Source organism: Thamnophis elegans, chromosome 4 (assembly GCF_009769535.1).
Source record: "Thamnophis elegans isolate rThaEle1 chromosome 4, rThaEle1.pri, whole genome shotgun sequence".
Lineage (NCBI taxonomy): Eukaryota > Metazoa > Chordata > Lepidosauria > Squamata > Colubridae > Thamnophis > Thamnophis elegans.
The window spans coordinates 136,460,852-136,480,966 of record NC_045544.1 but is presented as its reverse complement, the minus strand read 5'-3'; the positions used below and the strand labels follow the sequence as shown (position 1 = coordinate 136,480,966).

The following is a 20,115-nucleotide window of genomic DNA, read 5'->3' as shown; positions in this document are numbered from 1 at the left end:
CTGGGGAAAAAAACAAACGCCGATAGAAATATTAAATTACCGGCAGTTCTCCGGCAATTTAGATTCACAGGGGACTGTAGTTAGTTAGGTAAGCGAAAAGCCCCATTCGGATCAACAGTTTTTTTTTTAAATAAAAGAATCTCTCTGCAGAAAGATTGGCGGAGGACTGAGTGAAGGGGTGGGAGAGAAAAATCGCCCGCAAATGTTTAATTCGGAAGCGATCCCCCCCCCCCCCGCCCCGAGGATCCGTGAATGTGGCTCCGACTGCCGGCCGAGGGAGCCAGCAGATAAGAGTTGACACCGCGGGGGAGGAGGGATTTTCGGATTTTTATTTTTATTTTTTTCCCGGCTCTCGGGGAGAAGCCCGTTCCTTCTCGGAAAGTCAGCCGAAGCCAAGTCGTAAAGCGGGGTCAGGAAAGAGAGAGAAATTTAGCCAAGGGATCGCTGTTCGTTGTAAGGTGTCTTTAAGCGCTTCCTCCCCCCCCCAATTGCTTCCAAATGGCAGAAGGGGGCTGGGGACTCCCATCCCACCCTCTTATACATATCCTGCGGTGGGGAAAAATGCGTTCCGGAAGTTGCCAAACTGGATTTGGGACAGTGGCATTTGAGGCTGAGCCGATAGGAGGCATTTGAAAACTGGATTCTGCCCCCAGGAATCCGGTTGGAAAGGCACAATATTCATTCATACATACATACATACATACATACATACATACATACATACATACATACATTGAAAAGGCACAAAATATAAATATGTATATGTCTACAGGCATACATACATTCATACATACATACATACATACATACATACATACATACATTGAAAAGGCACAGTGCATAAATACATATTACATACATACGTACATTCTGATGTATGTATGGTATAAATACTACATATATATAGTATATACATACATACACACATTGAAAAGGCACAATGTATGAATATATTACATACATACATACATACATACATACATACATATATACATACATACATAAATTCTGATGTATGTACGGTATAAATACAGTATATATAACACACATATACACACACATTGAAAAGGCATAATGTATGAATATATATTACATACATACATAAATTCTGATGTATGTTATATATACTGTATAAAACATACATACATACATACACACATTGAAAAGGCATAATGTATGAACATATATTACATACATACATAAATTCTGATGTATGTTATATATACTGTATATAAATACAGTATATATAACATACACACACACACATTGAAAAGGCATAATGTATGAATATATATTACATACATGCATACATACATACATAAATTCTGATGTATGTTATATATACTGTATATAAATACAGTATATATAACACACACATACACACACATTGAAAAGGCACAATGTATGAATATATATTACATACATACATACATACATACATACATACATACATACATACTGATATTAGACTGTAACCTCGCTGTTTTTGTGCGCACAGCAACTCTCGGACCTGGGAATAAAACCCCTTAAATGAAATTATGCCACATTTACAGTAAACTTTTTGCCACCGTCTATCGGTATTAAAATATATATATTTAAAAATGCTTTTCTGCCTCAAGGAAGCCCTGTTGAAAATCAAATGAAATACAAAAGCAGCCTTCGACCTGTTTGACCTCGGAGTATCAAAAGAGAGAGAGAGAGAGAAGGAGAAAGAGGGAAAGAGAGAGAAAGAGGGGGAGAGAAAGGGAGGGAGAGAAAGAAAGAGGGAGAGGGAGCAGGAAACAAATACTTTTATTTTTATATTTTATCTTGCTGCGAAAGAACAGTAATGGGCGCATCTGAAGGAATCTAGGCAGGGCAGGAGAAAAATAGTTTTTAAAAAAAGACCTTATTCATTAAAATCACTTAGACGTTTCAGGCAAGGAGGAGGAATTATTTCCATAAATCTCGACTTCGTTTGTTGTGTTATAACTTGACCTCCTTTTAAACTCACTTTAAGAGGTTATGAAAAGGTCTTTTTTCCCCTCTCCCCCTCCGGGAAAGGGAATAAAGAAAGCTGAATTACAGGTGTATCTTAGGAAAAAAAAGGGGGTGAAGGGAAGCAAAAGGCTAGGTTGTGATCCTGGACACCACAAGTCCCGCTCTACTTCTAACAGGATCCTCTGTGTGTGTGTGTGTGTGTGTGTGTGTGTACGTGCGTGTCTACAGACACACACACACACAAAACCTAAAAAGATGAGTTCCAGGTGTAGTTATAAAAGGAGAGGCAGGATGGGCCTATCAATGGCCAAATTGATCAATGATGTATAAAGGCAGATACCTCTTCAATGGTAGCTTTTACACTCCGATGATGGTAGCAGAGGCTAAGGAAAGCTAAGTGGATAATATATTTTAAGTTCCGGGGAGATATATACAGCTTGTGAGCCAGAATTGGGGGTGGGGGTGGGGGAATCCCAGCCTACCCAGTTTTGCTATACATTTAATTTTCCTCTCGTGGAATATGCACAACTAGCTTTTTCCGTGGGCTTGTGAGAATTGAGCGCCTTTCACGTTGAAGTTAGTGAAACCGCCTTTCCTAATTTTCCGGCCAGGTGGAAATTCAGCTCAGGCCTCTTTGCAACAACAACCCAACCCCCCCCCCCATGCGAAAAGCTTGCAGGAGGGACAGGATCCCTGAAAGGGCTACTCCATTTCCCATAATAAAGGATCGGGTGACTGAAGAGATGTGGGTCTGGGGAGAGTTCCCCTCGTCCCAGATTATCCAAGAGGCTTTTGGGGGAAAGACAACCGGACTTTCGTTGTTTTTCCTTGAAAGTCCTTTCCCTTCTCATCCTCAAGAGGCTTCAGAATGGAAGAAGCTTCCCTTGGATGAGAAGCGAAACGTCTTCAAGGAAAAACTTCCTTTTGAAAAAACACCTTTGAGAGATGGCAGAAGAGAGCAAAATCCACATTTTAACGCTTGGGAGGGGGTGGTGGTGGTCTGCCTCTGCTTTACAGGCGCAGCCACGCGTGGTGGTTCCCCGGTCAGTTTTTCCCTGTTCCCTCCCCCGCCCGCCCCCAGTTAAAAGTCATATCTTTGGGGGGAAAGGTGGGATTCAGGACCTCGAAGCCTGCAGCAGAAAGAGAGAAATTGCCTGCAGGGATGAGACGGTTAATGTACTACTGTAAAGGGTAAAGGTCTCTCTCTCTCTCTCTCTTTTTCCTCTTCGCCCTCCTGGGCCTCTTTGGATTTGGGGTGGGGAGGGTCGGTCGTGGGGGGGGAAGAGGAGTCTTCCTTAAAGATCCCCCACCCCGCCACAACCACCATCATCAGGATTATCCCACTGGATGAAGGCGATCTTAGCAGGGAATAATCGTTGGCTTTGCGTGGGAGGGAGAGAAAAGTGGGTGGTGGGAATTCGGACTCGTGGGGTCTCAATGGAACCAGTAGAGAAATGGTCATTTGAAGGGCAGGGATCGATTTAGTGCAGGTCCGGTTACCAACATGTATCCATCCTTCCTTCCTTCCTTCCCTTCATTTCCTCTCCTCTTTTTGTGTCCTCCATTCCCTTTCTTCTTTCTTTCCTCCCTCCCTTCTTTCCTTCATTTCCTCTCTCCTCCCTTCCCTCCCTTCCTCCCTTCCTCCCTGCCTCTCCCCTTTCCTTTCTTTCTGTCCTTTCTTCCTTCTTTCCCCACCAATTCCCTATTCCCTACCTTCTTTTCTTCATCTCCTCTTTGTCTCTCCTCCATCCCCTTCCTTCCTTCCTTCCTTCCTTCCTTCCTTCCTTCCTTCCTTCCTTCCTCACCACCTCAACTCCTTCCAAAGGCCTCTTGCCTTTCAACTGAGCGCAGGAATCTCGCCTTGAACTTGTCCCTGAGTTGGATCGCGTCCCAAACTATGAGCCTCATATGCTCCGAGGTGGGAGGGGGGGGACAGGGGGAGGAGGAGAAAAACGGCGGAGCCTTTTTTCTAAAGGCCTCTAAAGATTCAACCCCTGATATTTGCCAGGGTGAAAAGCCTTTTGCCTCCCCGTGGCAAAAGAAAAAAGGAAATCCAGAATCATCCGAATGAACCAAGCGGGGCGCAAAGGATCTCGTTGATTCCAAAGCCCGGCGTGTTCCCCCCCCCCCAACAAGAGTGGAAGGCGGCCTGAGCTTGCCACAGGGGAAACCCCCCTCCCCTTTCTAAAGAAATTTGCTTTTAGGGAGCTGGCGTGAAAGAGAGGAGGGGGAAGAGTTACCCGCAGATCGAGTAAAGGGGTGCTTGCAAACGGGGAAGGCGTAGAATTCAGCGCGGCTCCTTTTTGTCCCCCCCCCCCGATTATTTTTTCCGATTGTGTTGTATTACCCTGTTGTGTGGCTTTTCGTTTGGATGGGTCGACAACGCCTCCTCGTGAGTCGGTCGTTGGGACTTTGCCCTTTGCCTTAGGACGCTTCTTGGTGAGAGGGCTCCCCCCCCCAGGAAACGCAATCCGGGTCTTGAGGGGTCTTATTAGGAATATTACGAATATTCCTTAAGCACGCCATCCTATTAAACGGCTAATAAAACTGTATCGGCGAGGATAAGGGTGTGGCTCCAGGGTGACCAGAGTAATTGCTCGTGGAGGGGTTTACTTGCGAGTAAGGAAATCAACCGGACGCTGAGCTTGTCGATCAGAAAGGTCGGCCGTTCGAATCCCTAGCGCCGGGTAACGGAGTGAGCTCCCGTTACTTGTCTCAGCTTCTCCTAACCTAGCAGTTCGAAAGCACGTAAAAAATGCAAGTAGAAAAATAGGAACCACCTTTGGTGGGAAGGGAACAGCGTTCCCTGCGTCGAGTCTTGCCTGCCACGGAGAAGTCTTCGGACAGCGCTGGCTCTTCGCCTTTGAAACGGAGATGTGCATCGCCCCCTAGAGTCAGGAACGACTAGCACATATGTGCAAGGGAAACCTTTACTTTTACTAAGGAAATCAAACAGACCCTTGGGCAACTAGGATTTGGGATTGATCCTCTCCCCCCAAAAAAGAATTTGAGACTAGGAAGCGGCAATTGCGAGTGGATCTCCCTCGCGAGGACCGGGACCCGTTCGTTCCCGCGAGGCTTATTATCCCCGCCGGCTTCAATATAGATTTTAACGTCAAGAGTTTAAAAAGCAATTTCTTTAACGCGTGCAATTCGCAACAGCCGTTCCGACGCGCTGCTTGTGCTTCGCAAGGAAAGGGTCAGGCTCAAGACTTTCCGCTCTCCATCCCATAATAAATCAGAAGCGAGGCCCCTTTGGTTTGAACGGAAATCGATCGCAATTGGAAAGCGTTTTCCCATACTAAAACTTCAGAGCAGGTTCGCGGCTTAAAACGGAGCTGAAATCCCGAGTCTCCGAGTTTAACTGGCGTGTGTATTGTTATTTCTGGAGTCGAGGCCCCGCTTCCTCGTGACCAGGTTGACTCAGCCTTCCATCCTTCCGAGGTCCGTAAAATGAGGACCTGGGTTGTTGGGGGGGGGGGCAACGCGCCATCTCTTCCTTTCCTCTGATTTTTGGACTCAAATCTTTTGAACAATACCTGGAGGAAGAGAGAATCCTGACCTAATATTCTCCCCTCCCTCCCTTCTTGTAACACCACCAGTCTTATTCCCACGGTAGCCTAAACCACAGTTTAATTTAGCCATATTTTAACCTAGCCTGATTTCTGGACTCAAGACAACTTTTTAAAATAGTACCTGGAGTAAGAGATAAGCCTGAGCTGGGAGCAGCCTAAATTATTTTCCTTCTTGTAACACCACCAGTGTTATTCCCATCCTAGCCTAAACCACGATCTAACTTGGCCATATTTTAACCTAGCCTGATTTTTGGACTCAGGCCTGGGAAAAATCTTTTTTAACAGGACCTGGAGTAAGAGATAAGCTTGAGCTGGGAGCCAGCCTAAATTATTTTCCTTCTTGTAATTCCAACAGTCTTACGGTAGCCTAATCTAACCACGGTCTAACTTGGCCGTATTTTAACCGAGCAGTTTGTAGCCAGATTCGAGATCCGCCCTTGTGAAATCAGAATAATGAGTTGATCGGACCCACCCGTAGAGGTGAAACGTGTTGGGAACACAAGCACAATATGTGCGGCTGCCTAGAGTCGCATTGGCGAGATGATAGGTTGTATAAATCGAATAAATAAAATTGAATAAATAAAACCCCTCAAGAAGAGGTCCTCGGCTTCCAACTCGAGTAAGGCGAGCTCAATCTGTTTATGAAGCGCCTCCGTTTTAGGATTGATCCCACCTAGTCCTTTAATTCGAATTATAAGCCGGGTCGCATCTATTGGCAACAGAGGCTGGAATTCTTCTTAAAGTGATTTAAGTGAAAGCCTCTTTTTGAAGTTCACGGAAGCTTCCTTCGGAGGAATTAGACACACACACACACACACACACACACACAAACAAACACACAAACACACACACACACAAAAACACACACACAGAGAGAGAGTGAGTGAGTGAGAGAGAGAGAGAGAGAGAGAGAGAGAGAGAGAGAGAGAGAGAGAGAAGGAGAGGAAGAGGGAGAGAGAAATGTACCTTGTAAAAAAAATGAAATGGTTTGAAATACTGGGGCTTCCAGTTCATTTAAATCCGCTGTGAATTCGGTTTAAATGAATTAGCAACTCAAGAAAGGGACCGACTTCGGAGTGATTTAAGAGTGGCGTTTCAAAAATAATGGGTGGTGAAATGCTGCAGATATAAATATAAATAATTATTATTATTCTGGGAGTCCAAAATGGGGAGGCGTCGAGATCCTTCTGAAAATCACTTGGTGATCTTGATCTAGTAATCCAATAGCGCCTGGTTTGAGATTGACTTCCTTCGGTTCGCTCTTTGCACGCGTGAATGTGTCTCCGTGTTTTAGGCCTGGATGTTCAGGAGGTCCATGGCGAGCCATTAGATAAGTTTGGGGTGTAACTTGAACGTTAATCTTCGACGGCGTTTCCAGAAGCAAGTAGATCTGATTGGAAACGGATTGCTTTTAAGGATCCTTGGATTCCCGGATCCTTAGATTCCCGGATCCTTCGTTCGGGTCGCAGGGCCTGACTTCCGAGTCACTTAGAGATTTTGCTTGTCGCTTGGAAACCCACCCACGCCTCTTAATTTTCAGAAGGGAACCCTGCGCCAAATAATTAGGGCAGCTCTCACTGCTCCATCCAGGCCTCTTCGGGACTGATGAGACTACAAGTCCCATCTTCCCCAATTCGAACTAGTAGCCGAACTAGTAACCTGGGCTTCTGTCCCAGAAGGAGTGAACCTGACTGAATTCGCCTATGGATCGTTGTGGCTCGGGAATCCAATGGGCAGTAATTAGTCTCCGTAGATCGTTTGCGTGGTTGATGATTATCTATCTATCTATCTATCTATCTATCTATCTATCTATCTATCTATCTATCTATCTATCTATCTATCTATCTATCTATCATCTATCTATCTATCTATCTATCTATCCATCCATCCACCCATCCATCTATCTATCTAATCTATCTTTATTCTTTCTCTGTCCCTCTGTGTCTGTGTCTCTGTCCCTTCCTTCCTTCCTTCCTTCCTTCCTTCCTTCCTTCCTTCCTTCCTTCCTTCCTTCCTTCCTTTCAACTGGAAATGAACTGCCCGTATTTACCCCTATCCCCCTTTTAAGAGATCCAAGCCTGCCTGCCAGCCTTCCTTCCTTCCTTCCTTCCTTCCTTCCTTCCTTCCTTCCTTCCACCTGGAAATGAACTGCCGTATCTGTCCCTGTCCCCCTTTTAAGAGATCCGAGCCGGTTAGAAGAGGGAAGAAGCACACAAGAGTTGGGGAGTAGCGCCCTTTTTCTTCAACTTCTTCGGGAGAGCAAGGCGGTTCCCAGACCGGTGGATCGGCTCCTTCTCTCCCTCTCGATCCCCCGAGCTAAGTTTTAGGATCGCTCGCTCTGCGCCGCGCTCTTCTCTTCGCCCAAAAGGGAGACCAAACCAACTGGCGTCGTTGCAGAACATCGGCGTTCTCTTATTCGCCAGGATCTTAGATCCAAACGGATCTGCTTTGGTTCCGGAGATCTCCGGCCGATCCGATTTCCGTGGAAAATGGAAAAGTTGGGGGGGGGGGAAATGCGCTCCCCTCTTCGTTTCAAACCAGTTCCGGTGAAACACCCGCCTGAGAACGTGTGGGCGGGGTTGTCGGATTGGAATTCCTGCGGCTCGCTGTTTGTCGGTTGGGTTGGCTGTAGCAGAGATGCGGAGGACTAGCGCCTTAGGGAGGCCGCGAGCAAAGAAGCGGGTTTCTGTTGGTTCACTCCGATTGACTGTGGAGTCAAACGTTTGAGCGGCCCGTCGGGATGACCAAAAGACGTGGGTGTTTTGAGGGTGTAACCAGCAAAAAGTCCTTTTGACAGACCTATGGATTTCCATGGGAGCCCATAAAGGAGGGGAGGGGGCTTCCAACTGTTCCCCCTCCCCCGAGAAACTGGGACTTTTCCCTACCTACTTTTAAACGGTCAGAATTATTCGTATTAATCTTGGTTTTGTTACTGGGTATAATTCTGGATCGATTTTTAACATTTTATTTCTCTATTTAAGGGCAGGGAGAAGTTTAGGGGACTTCCTCACGAGTAAAGCTTGACAGATTGAGGTTTTGGACTCAATTCCTTGCTGAGCTTTGGTGGGGTTTGGGCCTGGGGATTGGGGGGGAGCGGGGGTGTAAAAACGCTAGAGAAAAAGAAATATGAAATACAGAACTCTGTTCCTGGCCTGGAGCACAGGAAAACCATCTCTTAAACTCCCCTAACACAGGTTCAATTATCAACCCATTCAGAGCTACAAAGGGCCCTGAAAAAATGTGACTTGTGACCGGTCCTCACACTTACGACCCACAGTTGCAAAGGGATCATCATTCTATAGATCAAGAGGGGAAGGGTGGATTCCCTTAACAACTTCAATTGGCTTAACAAAAAGAGAATTCCATTTGGGCATCATTCCCTGAATGGCCACTTTGCTTGGAAATTCTGATCCCCACTGTACTTGTTAGTCGAGCTGAACAATAATTCCTTATTTTTTAAAAAAATATTTTTATTTTTTTATGACATACATTTCCTTCCTATGTTGAGCAGCGTGCTAGGTGTCCATACAAGCATTCAAACATCATCATCGTCATTATAATCATATATGTATAATCAAATAGGCGGTAATATATAAACAAGTATGCGAAAATATCAATCATATCATAGCATATATTATCTTCCACTATAGTATCGATTATATAACCGTCAAACATATTTACTCATCTGTTTTTCTTTCTCCTGTAAGCCATTTTTCACCTAATCCCACTCCTCTAACCTCAATATCTGTCATTTAACCAGTTATAGAATAGTTCCCATGTTATGAAATAGTCCGAATCTTCTTTTCCTTTAATTTTTAGGGTTACTCTATCCATCTCTGCACATTCCAGATTTTTTATTATTATTATTATTAGAATATCATTCTGGGTTTTTCCAGCATTGTGCATATGCGATCCCAGCTGCTTTTAGAATGTGTAGAACCAAATATGTGTGTTACCCTTATTATAATTTCCTGGAAGTATGCCCAAGAAAAGTATCTTAGGTTTCAGGTCTATTTGTTCTCTTTATCCCATTTTCCTGCCCCATAATTCCTAATCATAAATATATAAATTTTTTTTAAAAAGCCAGTTGTGTATCATAGAAGCACACCAAGCAATGTGAGGTTTCTCTGGTTTAAACCCAAAGCAAAGCATATTTGAGCCTCAATTTCTAAAGCTTTACTCCCGAGGAAGCTCCCTAAACGCCCCCCCCCTTTTTCCTAACGTCCCTTACCTGGGCCAGCCGTTTTAAAACAAAGCTTTTTACTTCTTGCTCTTCCATTTATTTTTTCCCCCCACTAAAACAAAAAACAAAACAAAACACGAGACAACAATTCCCTCTCTCGGAACTGGCTTTGTCTCCCTCGGAATTTTTCTCTCTGCCTTTTCTACCCCCACCCCCCCCCAGCAAAATCATTTTATGGATGCATCCAATTTCTACATCTCCCCACAAGCGGCACCAAATCATCCTTAGTAACGTTACTATGAACGTATTTGATCATAAGGTCTCCTTTGTTTTCCTTCTCCAAAATAAGGGTGGTTTTTTTTTCTAACTTTACTTGGGGGGTGGGGGCGGAAGGATGCGGTGGGATTTTCCCCCAGAGTAAAAACAAAATAATCAGCAGGTGTGTGTTTGTGTTTGTGTGTGTGTGTGTGTGTGTAAAAGAGTGTGATAGTTTCACACAGCGATGCTTAAAAGAGGTCTGGATAATCAATCTACCTACCTACCTATCCACCCACCCATCCCTATCCGTATCCCTATCTACCTACCTATCTCTCTCTAATCTCTATTTATTCTTTCCCTCTCTTATATCTATCTATCTATCTATCTATCTATCTATCTATCTATCTATCTATCTATCTAGCTATCTAGCTATCTAGCTATCTAGCTATCTAGCTATCTAGCTATCTAGCTATCTAGCTATCTAGCTATCTAGCTATCTAGCTATCATCTATCCATCCATCCATCCATCCATCCATCCATCCATATATCCACATCTACATTTACATTTACATCTACAACCATAACTCCCTCCCTCCCTCCCTCTCCCTCTCTCTCTCTCTCTATCATCTCTCTCTCTATATATATATCTATTTATTCTTTCTCTGTCTCTCATGTCTGTCTGTCTGTCTGTCTGTCTATCTATCTATCTATCTATCTATCTATCTATCTATCTATCTATCTCTAATCTCTCTCTATATATTTATTCTTTCTCTCATATCTATCTATCTATCTATCTATCTATCTATCTATCTATCTATCTATCTATCTAATCTATCTCTATATATCTATTTATTCTCTCTCCTGTCTGTCTGTCTGTCTGTCTGTCTATCTATCTATCTATCTATCTATCTATCTATCTATCTATCTATCTATCATCTATCTATCTATATATATCTATTTATTCTCTCTCATCTCTGTATCTATCTCTGTATCTATCTATCTATCTATCTATCTATCTATCTATCTATCTATCATCTATCTATCTATCTATCTATCTATCTATCTATCTATCTATCTATCTATCTATCTATCTATCATCCTTCCTACCTGCCTGCCTGCCTGCCTGCCTCTGTCTTTCTGTCTGTCTGTCTGTCTGTCTGTCTGTCTGTCTGTCTGTCTGTCTCTATCTATCTATCTATCTATCTATCTATCTATCTATCTATCTATCTATCTATCTATCTATCTATCTATCTATCTATCTATGTGATAGTTTCACACAAGGTGCTTAAAAGAAGTTTGGATTTTCTCCTCCCCCCTTTTCCTCTTTTCCTAGCTTTTAACCCGTTTCTTCTTCTTCCCCGCTTCCTTTACAGACGATCCTCAATTCCATGCATAAGTACCAGCCGAGGTTCCACATAGTCCGAGCGAATGACATCCTCAAGTTACCCTACAGCACTTTCCGAACATACGTGTTCCCCGAAACCGACTTCATCGCGGTGACCGCTTACCAAAATGACAAGGTAAGCACTTGGGTTGGGGGGGGGGGGTTAAGAGTTGAGGGAGGGGTGTTTCCTGGTTAATCCCCCCGCCCGCTTCCCCTATACTTTCAACTCTTACTTCCAAAGGGGCTAGATTTGAAAACCGAACCGGCCAAAACAGTAAAAGATTTCCGATAGGTAATTCAAGATAGACTGCCATGATCCGCGGAAGTTCCATCCAGCTTTAAGCTTCCAGGATTTGTCTCTTTTTGCTCCTTCTCTCTCCCTCCCTTCCTCCCTCTCCCTCTGCTCCTCCCTCCCTCCTCTCTTTTAAGACCAAGAATTTGGGACAGGTAGTCACCTCATCAAAGCGGAGTGTAAAGTTAGTATTAGGGAAAGAGAAATCTAATCTCAGTTTCCTTCTATTTTTAAAAAAAGTTCAAGAATTTGGAACAAGTAACACACCCCGTCAAAGTGGAGTTTAAGGCTGATATTAAGAAAGAGAAATCTAATCCCTGCTCTACGATTTTTGACTGGAGGCAGAGCTTCTGGTCTTAAATATCTAATGTGCAGGGCTGGCTATATATTTATTTATTTCAGTTGTATCCTGCCTTTATTGCTACCTTATAGGTAACTCAAGCCAGCGAACATTTCCAATACTCCTTCCTCCTCCTCCTATTTCCCCCCAATAAGAACAACCCTGTAAGGTGGAATGGGCTGAAAGAAAGGGACTGGCCCAAAGTCTCCGGAAACCCGAGGTGCAACTAGAACTCCCTGTCTCCTGGTGACCGGTTCAAAGTTGCCCAGTTGGTTTTCAGGCTCACCATTTCCTGGTGACTGGCCCAAAATCACCCAGTCAGCTTTTCAGGCCTCAGGCGGGACTAGAACTCTCAGACACCTGGTTGATTGACCCAAACTCACCCAGCCAGCTTTGATGCCTCGGGCAGGACTAGAATTCACACCTCCTGTTTTTCAGGCCAGCAGCTTAACCATGCCAGCAAACTGGCTCTTAATATGTCTATATGAATATTGGAAGGGAATAGCTTATCTGTGAAACCCTTTACATACATACATACATACATACATACATACATACATACATACATACGTGTGTACAAATTACCCCTCCCTTCATCCTTCTGTTGTTGTTTTTGTCCTGTAGGAGTTTTAAGAAGTGTTTCTGATTTTTTTATCGATGTAATCTTCCAGAAGCACCTTCAAAAGATGCTTTCATATAATTTTTCAATGTTCATTTTTTCCTCATGGGGGGGGGGAAGGATAATAGAATAAATAGAGGATTGTAGGATCCACTAGTTACGTCCACAAGAAATGGCAACTCGGATGACTAGAACTATTGTCCGCATTCACATGACTCCCGCCACTTCCTAAAACGACGGCTGGTTTTTCTGAGCCACCAAGCTACTCAAACCCCCCCCCAATTGAAACGTAGCTTAAATGTGTGAAACCAGGACACGTGGTTAGATTATGGGTCTGTGCCGACGACAGCTTTAATTTTAGCTTAATTCTGCAAACTTTAACCAACTTGGGACAAGGGGCCGCTTGGAAGCCCCGACCAGTTTTCCCTGAATTTGGGGGGACAGGAAAAGAGCCGAGTATTTGAGTATTTGAAAATTTATTTATAGGCCGCCCTTTTCCCTGGGGGGACTCAGGGCGGCTTACAACTCAAAGGGGGGGGATACAGACAATAACACATAAGGACAATACATAATTAAGAATAGAACACAACATTCATACCATTCGGGTGGGGGTGAGTTACATTCTTTAACCCCAGGCCTGACGGGATAGCCAGATTTTAAGGGCTGTGCGGAAGGTCTGGAGGGTGGTGAGGGTGCGAATCTCCACGGGGAGATCGTTCCAAAGGGTCGGAGCTACTACCGAGAAGGCTCTCCTCCGAGGTGGCGGAGTGGTTAAATGCAGCACTGCAGGCTACTTCATCTGACTGCAGTTGTGCAGTTCGGCTGTTCAAATCTCACCGGCTCAAGGTTGACTCAGCCTTCCATCCTTCCGAGGTGGGTGAAATGAGGACTGTTGGGGGCAATATGCTGACTCTGTAAGCCGCTTAGAGAGGGCTGAAAGCCCTATGAAACGGTATATGTCTAACTGCTATTGCTATTGCTAAAAGGGGCAGGGAGGTAGAAAACTGGGGGCTGAATTCTCTCCCCCCACACCAACCAGCTTATGCTGCCGATTGAATACATTCGGTTGTACGCTTTTCCCGAATGCATGAATCGGGAAGTCTTTATTTTTATTTATTAAATTTGTCTGCCTTCCACGGGGCCACTCTGGGCAGCTAACCACACTAAAACGAAACCATCAATATCTATCTATCTATCTATCTATCTATCTATCTATCTATCTATCTATCTATCTATCTATCTATCTATCAATCAATCATCATCATTATCTATCTATCTATCTATCTATCTATCTATCTATCTATCTATCTATCATCTATCTATCATCATCATTATCTATCTATCTACCTATCTATCATCATTATCTATCTATCTATCTATCTATCTATCTATCTATCTATCTATCTATCTATCTATCTATCTATCTATCATCTATCTATCATCATCATTATTATCTATCTATCTACCTATCTATCATCATTATCTATCTATCTATCTATCTATCTATCTATCTATCTATCTATCTATCATCTATCTATCTATCTATCAATCATCTATCTATCATCATCATTATCTATCTATCTATCTATCTATCTACCTATCTATCATCATTATCTATCTATCTATCTATCTATCTATCTATCTATCTATCTATCTATCTATCATCTATCTATCATCATCATTATCTATCTATCTATCTACCTATCTATCATCATTATCTATCTATCTATCTATCTATCTATCTATCTATCTATCATCTATCTATCATCATCATTATCTATCTATCTACCTATCATCATTATCTATCTATCTATCATCTATCTATCTATCTATCTATCTATCTATCTATCTATCTATCTATCTATCATCATTATCTATCTATCTATCTATCTATCTATCTATCTATCATCTATCTATCATCATCATTATCTATCTATCTATCTATCTATCTACCTATCTATCATCATTATCTATCTATCTATCTATCATCTATCATCTATCTATCATCATCATTATCTATCTACCTATCTATCATCATCATTATCTATCTATCTATCTATCTATCTATCTATCTATCTATCTATCTATCTATCTATCTATCTATCTATCTATCTATCTATCTATCTAGTCAAACCTGTACGAGATAACAGGTATAGGTATAAACATAGACATGAACACAGGAAATGGGTACGAATAAATGGGGACAGTAGGACAGGGACGGTAGGCACGCTGATGAGCTTATGAGCCCCCCCCCACTTTATGGACCTCTTAGGAATGGAGGTGAGGTCCAGTTTAAAGTTAAAACTATGGGGGTTAGAGGAAGTAACAACGGAGTCAGGTAGAACATCCCAGGCGTTGACCACTCTGTTGCTGAAGTCGTATTTTCTGCGATCGAGTTTGGAGCGGTTTCCTTTGGAGTTTGAATCTATTGTTTGCCCGTGTATTTATTGCGGTTGAAGCTGAATTAGTCATTGACAGTAGCATACAATACACATAGATCTACAGAAGGTCGCACTAAAATGTACGAGAAAAATACATGCTTTCTTGCATAACGCAATCTGTTGAAAAAACCAGTCACTAAAATTGTAAAATCGATCCAGCCGAGAATCTAAACGAAGCCAAAATTGTTTCCCCAAGGGCAGGTCTTTTAACTGGCCCGGTTGTAGGAATCCAATCCCGGTTTTCCAACACGGGTCGGGCGTGTGCAGCCTTCTTGAAACACACGCAAGAAAAACCCCATTTAAACCCAGCGCTTTTTGGGTGTCGCAGAAAAACCTCTCTTTTACGGAAAACGCGTTTTTGATTTGCGGCGCTGAGCTCTAGCAAGGAAGGAAGGAAATTGGGGCGGGTGGGGGGAGAGAAAAGCTCTGAGTTTGTTTTTAAAGTTCAATTAAAGTCCGGATCCAAGGTATAATAAACCCACCCACCCCCCGGCTGGAAATCGGATCGGAATTTAAAAAAAATTGGAAGCCGGGAGCGAAGGAAGGACGCGGGGAAATTTCTTTTGCAAACGCTGGCAGGGAAAAAAGGGCTCGGAGAGGAGAGGGGATTTTTTTTCCCATTGCCCGTCTCCCTCCTCCCACTTTCGCTTGGGGGCTTTCTCTCCGCGGTGGGCCCTGCTTTGTAGGGTCGCTAATCGATTACGGCCTTCGCCCTTCAAATTTACGAGGCCACCAGGCGAGGCAAAAAAAATGGGAAGGAAAAAAAAGTCCTTGTAAAACCGATTTTTCTAGATCTCCGGGCACAGAGATGGGTGGTGGTGAAAGGGAGACCCTAACCCTAATCCTAACCTTAACCCTACGCCCTCCTTTGCCCCCCAAAAGGCTGAGCCCAGGGCCTCTCCCCCTCCCATCCCGCAATTCGCATTTTCTTCTATCCAAACATTTCTTCTTATCCAAATATCCAAATGTCTCTATTTCTGCAACATTCTGTTTTTAAACGGGGGAGGGGGGGAATACAGGATAGTCCTTGACTTTACAACTGTCCTCTTAGTGACCGGCGTTACAACAGCACTGAAAACCGCAACCTGTGGCCATTTTTCACGCTTACGACCAATGCAGCATTCCCGGGTCATGTCATCTGATTGACAGTCAGATGCTTGACAACTGAGTCCTATTGATGATGGTTGCCAGGGACACGTGGTCCCCTTTTGCAACCTTTGGGTAAGCCAAGCCAATAGGGAAGCCGGATTCACTTAACGACGGTGTGGCTAATTTAGTCGCTGCAGTGATTTGCCTAAGAATTGTGGCAGGAAAGGTCGTGAAATGGGGCAAAAGTCACTTAATGGGTGTCTCACTTAGCAAGATGAAGTTGGCATTCAATTGCGGTCGTAAGTTGAGGACTTCCTGTATTTATCAGGGGGCTGGACAAGATGACCTCTAAGGTCCTTCCCAGCTCTATTCTATTCTAAGTGGTTTGCAGTTTCTTGCAAGGAAAGGTTAAAATCTTCCCCTTTTTTTAATTTTTAAGGAGGGGGGCTAACAGAAACCCCAAGATTTCCAGTCTAATGGCTCGTCCTACAAGCTAAACTGGTGTGATTAGAGGCTTAAAATGACCAGGACCTCTCTCTCTACCTTTTAAAGAACATGCCTCAGCCAAAATTTCTTGATATTTCATTCAAACCCCAAGGACAAAGAGTTTTTGCAATTTCCTACCTTGATAGTGATTTGCTTTCAGTGAAATAATAAGAACAAAGTTATTAAGAAAGGTCAAGAAAGAGCTAAGTGGAAGCTGAACTCCCATGGAGAAAGGCAGTCTATCTTTGTATCAGAAAACACACACAGATCTTCCCTTCCTTCAATTGTGGTTAGTCTGCTCCCTTCTTTAGGAAGCATTCTGCTTATGGTTTGACAGAACACTTTAATTGGTCATGAATGCAGGGAGTAGGGCTGGGAGGAGGAGGAGGAAGAGGAGGAAGAGGAGGAAGAGGAGGAGGAGGAGGAGGAGGAAAAGGATTGTGGGGTCCTTGGTGCTCTCTGAGTTTGGTGGTTTCCTTACAGACGTTTCATTACCCAACTAGGGAACATCATCAGTCCTAAAAGGGATTGGGGTTTGGAGGGAGGAGGAGGAGGAAAATTATGAGGTCGAATGATGTTACCTAGTTTGGTAATGAAACGTCTGCAAGAAAACAACCAAGCTCAGAGAGCACCAAAGAACTTATAGTCTTCCTTTTCTCCCCGCACGCGCAAACCCCACTCCCTTCCAGCACTGATGATGTTACCTAGTTTGGTAATGAAATGTCTGTAAAAAAAAACCCCACCAAGCTCAGAAAGCACCAAGAACTCCACATTCATCCTCTTCTTCACAGTCCACTTCCTTTCTAGCATTGATGATGCTACCTTGTTTGGTAATGAAACGTCTGCAAGAAAACAGCCAAGCTCAGAGAGCACCAAGGACCCCTCGTTTCAACCCTGTGCTACAAATATTCTCCTTTATTAGTGAATTTTGTGCCTGGATTTTTCTACACGTCCTGATTTAGAGGCTGCAAATAAAGACGCCTGCAGACATCCTAAAAAAGCTTGCTTAGGATTGCTCTGTAATGAAAGTACACTCACATACCGCACGCCCCCATTCATAGTCTGTCTCCACACATTCGGCATTTTTAAAAATATTCTTTGAAGTCCCCACCCCCCCTCTTTTTCTCACCTCCGAGGGATATTTTTGACTCATATTTAAAATGAAAATTTTTGAATGCAAAGAATCTTCCTCCTGCCCCACCGAAAAGGGAGCGTATTAAAGCATTGAAATAGCTTAAACAAATAGTCAAGAGGAGGGAAAAAGACCAGGAATCCCCATTGGATTTTGGATTGGATTTTATTACATTTATATGCTGCCCTTTTCCCCGAAGGGGATTCAGGGCGGCTCACAATTCAAATCAGGGAAGCGGGGTACAAACAGGAAATAAAAAAGACAAAACATAACAATACATAATTTAAAAACACACAACAGTCATACCATTCGAGGCGGGGGGGGGGGCAACAGCTCTTTAGCCCCTACCAGTTATTTCCCAAATCTGTAGCTAGTATGACTTTGACTTCACTTAGTTGGCCAGCTCGATTGACCTTTGACTGTTTCTGAACGTTATTTTAATTTTTCTCAGATCACCCAGCTGAAAATAGACAACAATCCCTTTGCAAAAGGATTTCGAGATACGGGGAATGGACGGAGAGAAAAAAGGTAGATTGAGAATATATTTTTTTTCCTTATTGCCAATAAAGTGGGATTTCTACGGGAAAATGCTGTTGTTTTATTTTTGTTTCTGCACTTTCTCCTAACCTTAGTTAGCCAACCTAAATTTAGTCCCTCGGGATTAAGCTCTATAGTGGTCTGAATTCTGGAACCACCATTCACAAAATCGTATTTGTAAGTTTGTTGTTGTTATCTGCAACCTTATTCGTGTTTTACTCAGATCTTTTGTGGGCAGCCTTACTATCTGGATTACGTCTTCAGCTTGCTGAAAAGAAGAGAATTTGACCCAACTTTATAATCAAACACTGTGTTCATCCAAGGTGTTGAAGTGTGGTTGGTTTAATCATGGTTTATTAAACAACCTCCTGCCGCCTGGGTTGTGATAGCACCTTGCCGTAAACATGACTTACAAGTCACAATTGCTGGATTTATATCTCACTCATTAAATTGCAGAGAAAGGAAAGAAGGGGAGGAGAAGAGAGAAGACAAGATTATGAGGGCTATGATAGCAGTCTTCCAATATTTGAGGGGCTGCCACAGAGAAGAGGGGGTGAACCTATTCTCCAAAGCACCTGAAGGCAGGATGAGAAAATAAATTGACCTCTTTGTGGCAGCCCCTCAAGTACTGGAAGACTGCTATCATGTCTCCCCTAATCCTTCTTTTCTCTGGATTAGCCAACTCCAAGTCCTGCAACCATTCTTCATATCTTTTAGTCTCCAGGCCTTTAATCATTTTAGTTCCTTTTCCAAACTCTCAACATCTTTTTGGTCACTTGGTGATCAAAACTGGATGCTGTATTCCAGGTGTGGCCTTCCTAAGGCTGTATAAAACGGTACTAATACTTTGCGTGATTTTGATTCTGTGTGTCTGTTTATACAACCGAGGACTGTATTCGCTTTGTGTAATTGCATTAGCACACAGAGAGACCTAACCTAGAACTAACGTGAAATTTCCCGTCAGCGGAACGACTTGCCTCCAGAAGTTGTGGGTGCTCCAAGGCTGGGGCTTTTGAAGAAGAGATTGGACAACCATTTGTCAGAAATGGTGTAAGGGTCTCCTGCTTGAGCAGGGGGTTGGAGTAGAAGACCTCCAAGGTCCCTTCCCAACAGCTTTGCTGTCTGGGGAATTCTGGGAGTTGAAATCCACCCATCTTCGAATTGCTATCTGGGGAATTCTGGGAGTTGAAGTCCACCCATCTTTGAATTGCTATCTGGGGAATTCTGGGAGTTGAAGTCCACCCATCTTTGAATTGCTATCTGGGGAATTCTGGGAGTTGAAGTCCACCCATCTTCAAATTGCTATCTGGGGAATTCTGGGAGTTGAAGTCCACCCATCTTCGAATTGCTATCTGGGGAATTCTGGGAGTTGAAGTCCAAGTGATGGAGTGATGGAGTAACGGAGCACCACAGATTCTGGACAGAAGAGGGAGAAGGAAGTGCGGGGGGGGGGGGAGAGACTTGGATCTTCTCAAATGCTGATGCTGAAGATTAAAACTTGTCCCTCTCCCCCCTTTTATTTCCCCCACCGAAAGGAAGCAGCTGACTCTGCCTTCCCTGAGGATGTACGAAGACCCCTGCAAGCAGGACAGAGACGGGGGCGAATCCGATGCGTCGTCTTGCGAACCTGCCCCAGCGCGAGAATCCCTCCATTCCCCGTTGGCGACAACTCCCAGTCCTTTGCGGGTGCACCGAAACAGCAGAGGTGAGGGTCTTTGGGGGTGGGTGGGTGCAGGATCCATACGGGGTGGAGGGCTGATTCCTTCTCCAAATGGGGTGTGTTCTAATTCTGAAGGTTC

The 20,115-nt window shown here is 43.7% G+C and overlaps 1 protein-coding gene across 1 annotated transcript in view; it reads left to right on the top strand.

Annotated features, from left to right (window-relative positions):
• TBX2 (T-box transcription factor 2) overlaps positions 1–20,115 on the top strand; it is a 60,070-nt gene that overhangs the window by 6,928 nt on the left and 33,027 nt on the right. The window contains exons 3-5 of the mRNA XM_032215321.1: positions 11,370–11,516; positions 18,231–18,307; positions 19,852–20,021. Of these exons, the coding sequence (XP_032071212.1) occupies positions 11,370–11,516; positions 18,231–18,307; positions 19,852–20,021 (394 nt within the window). The remainder of the gene's footprint in view (positions 1–11,369; positions 11,517–18,230; positions 18,308–19,851; positions 20,022–20,115) is intronic.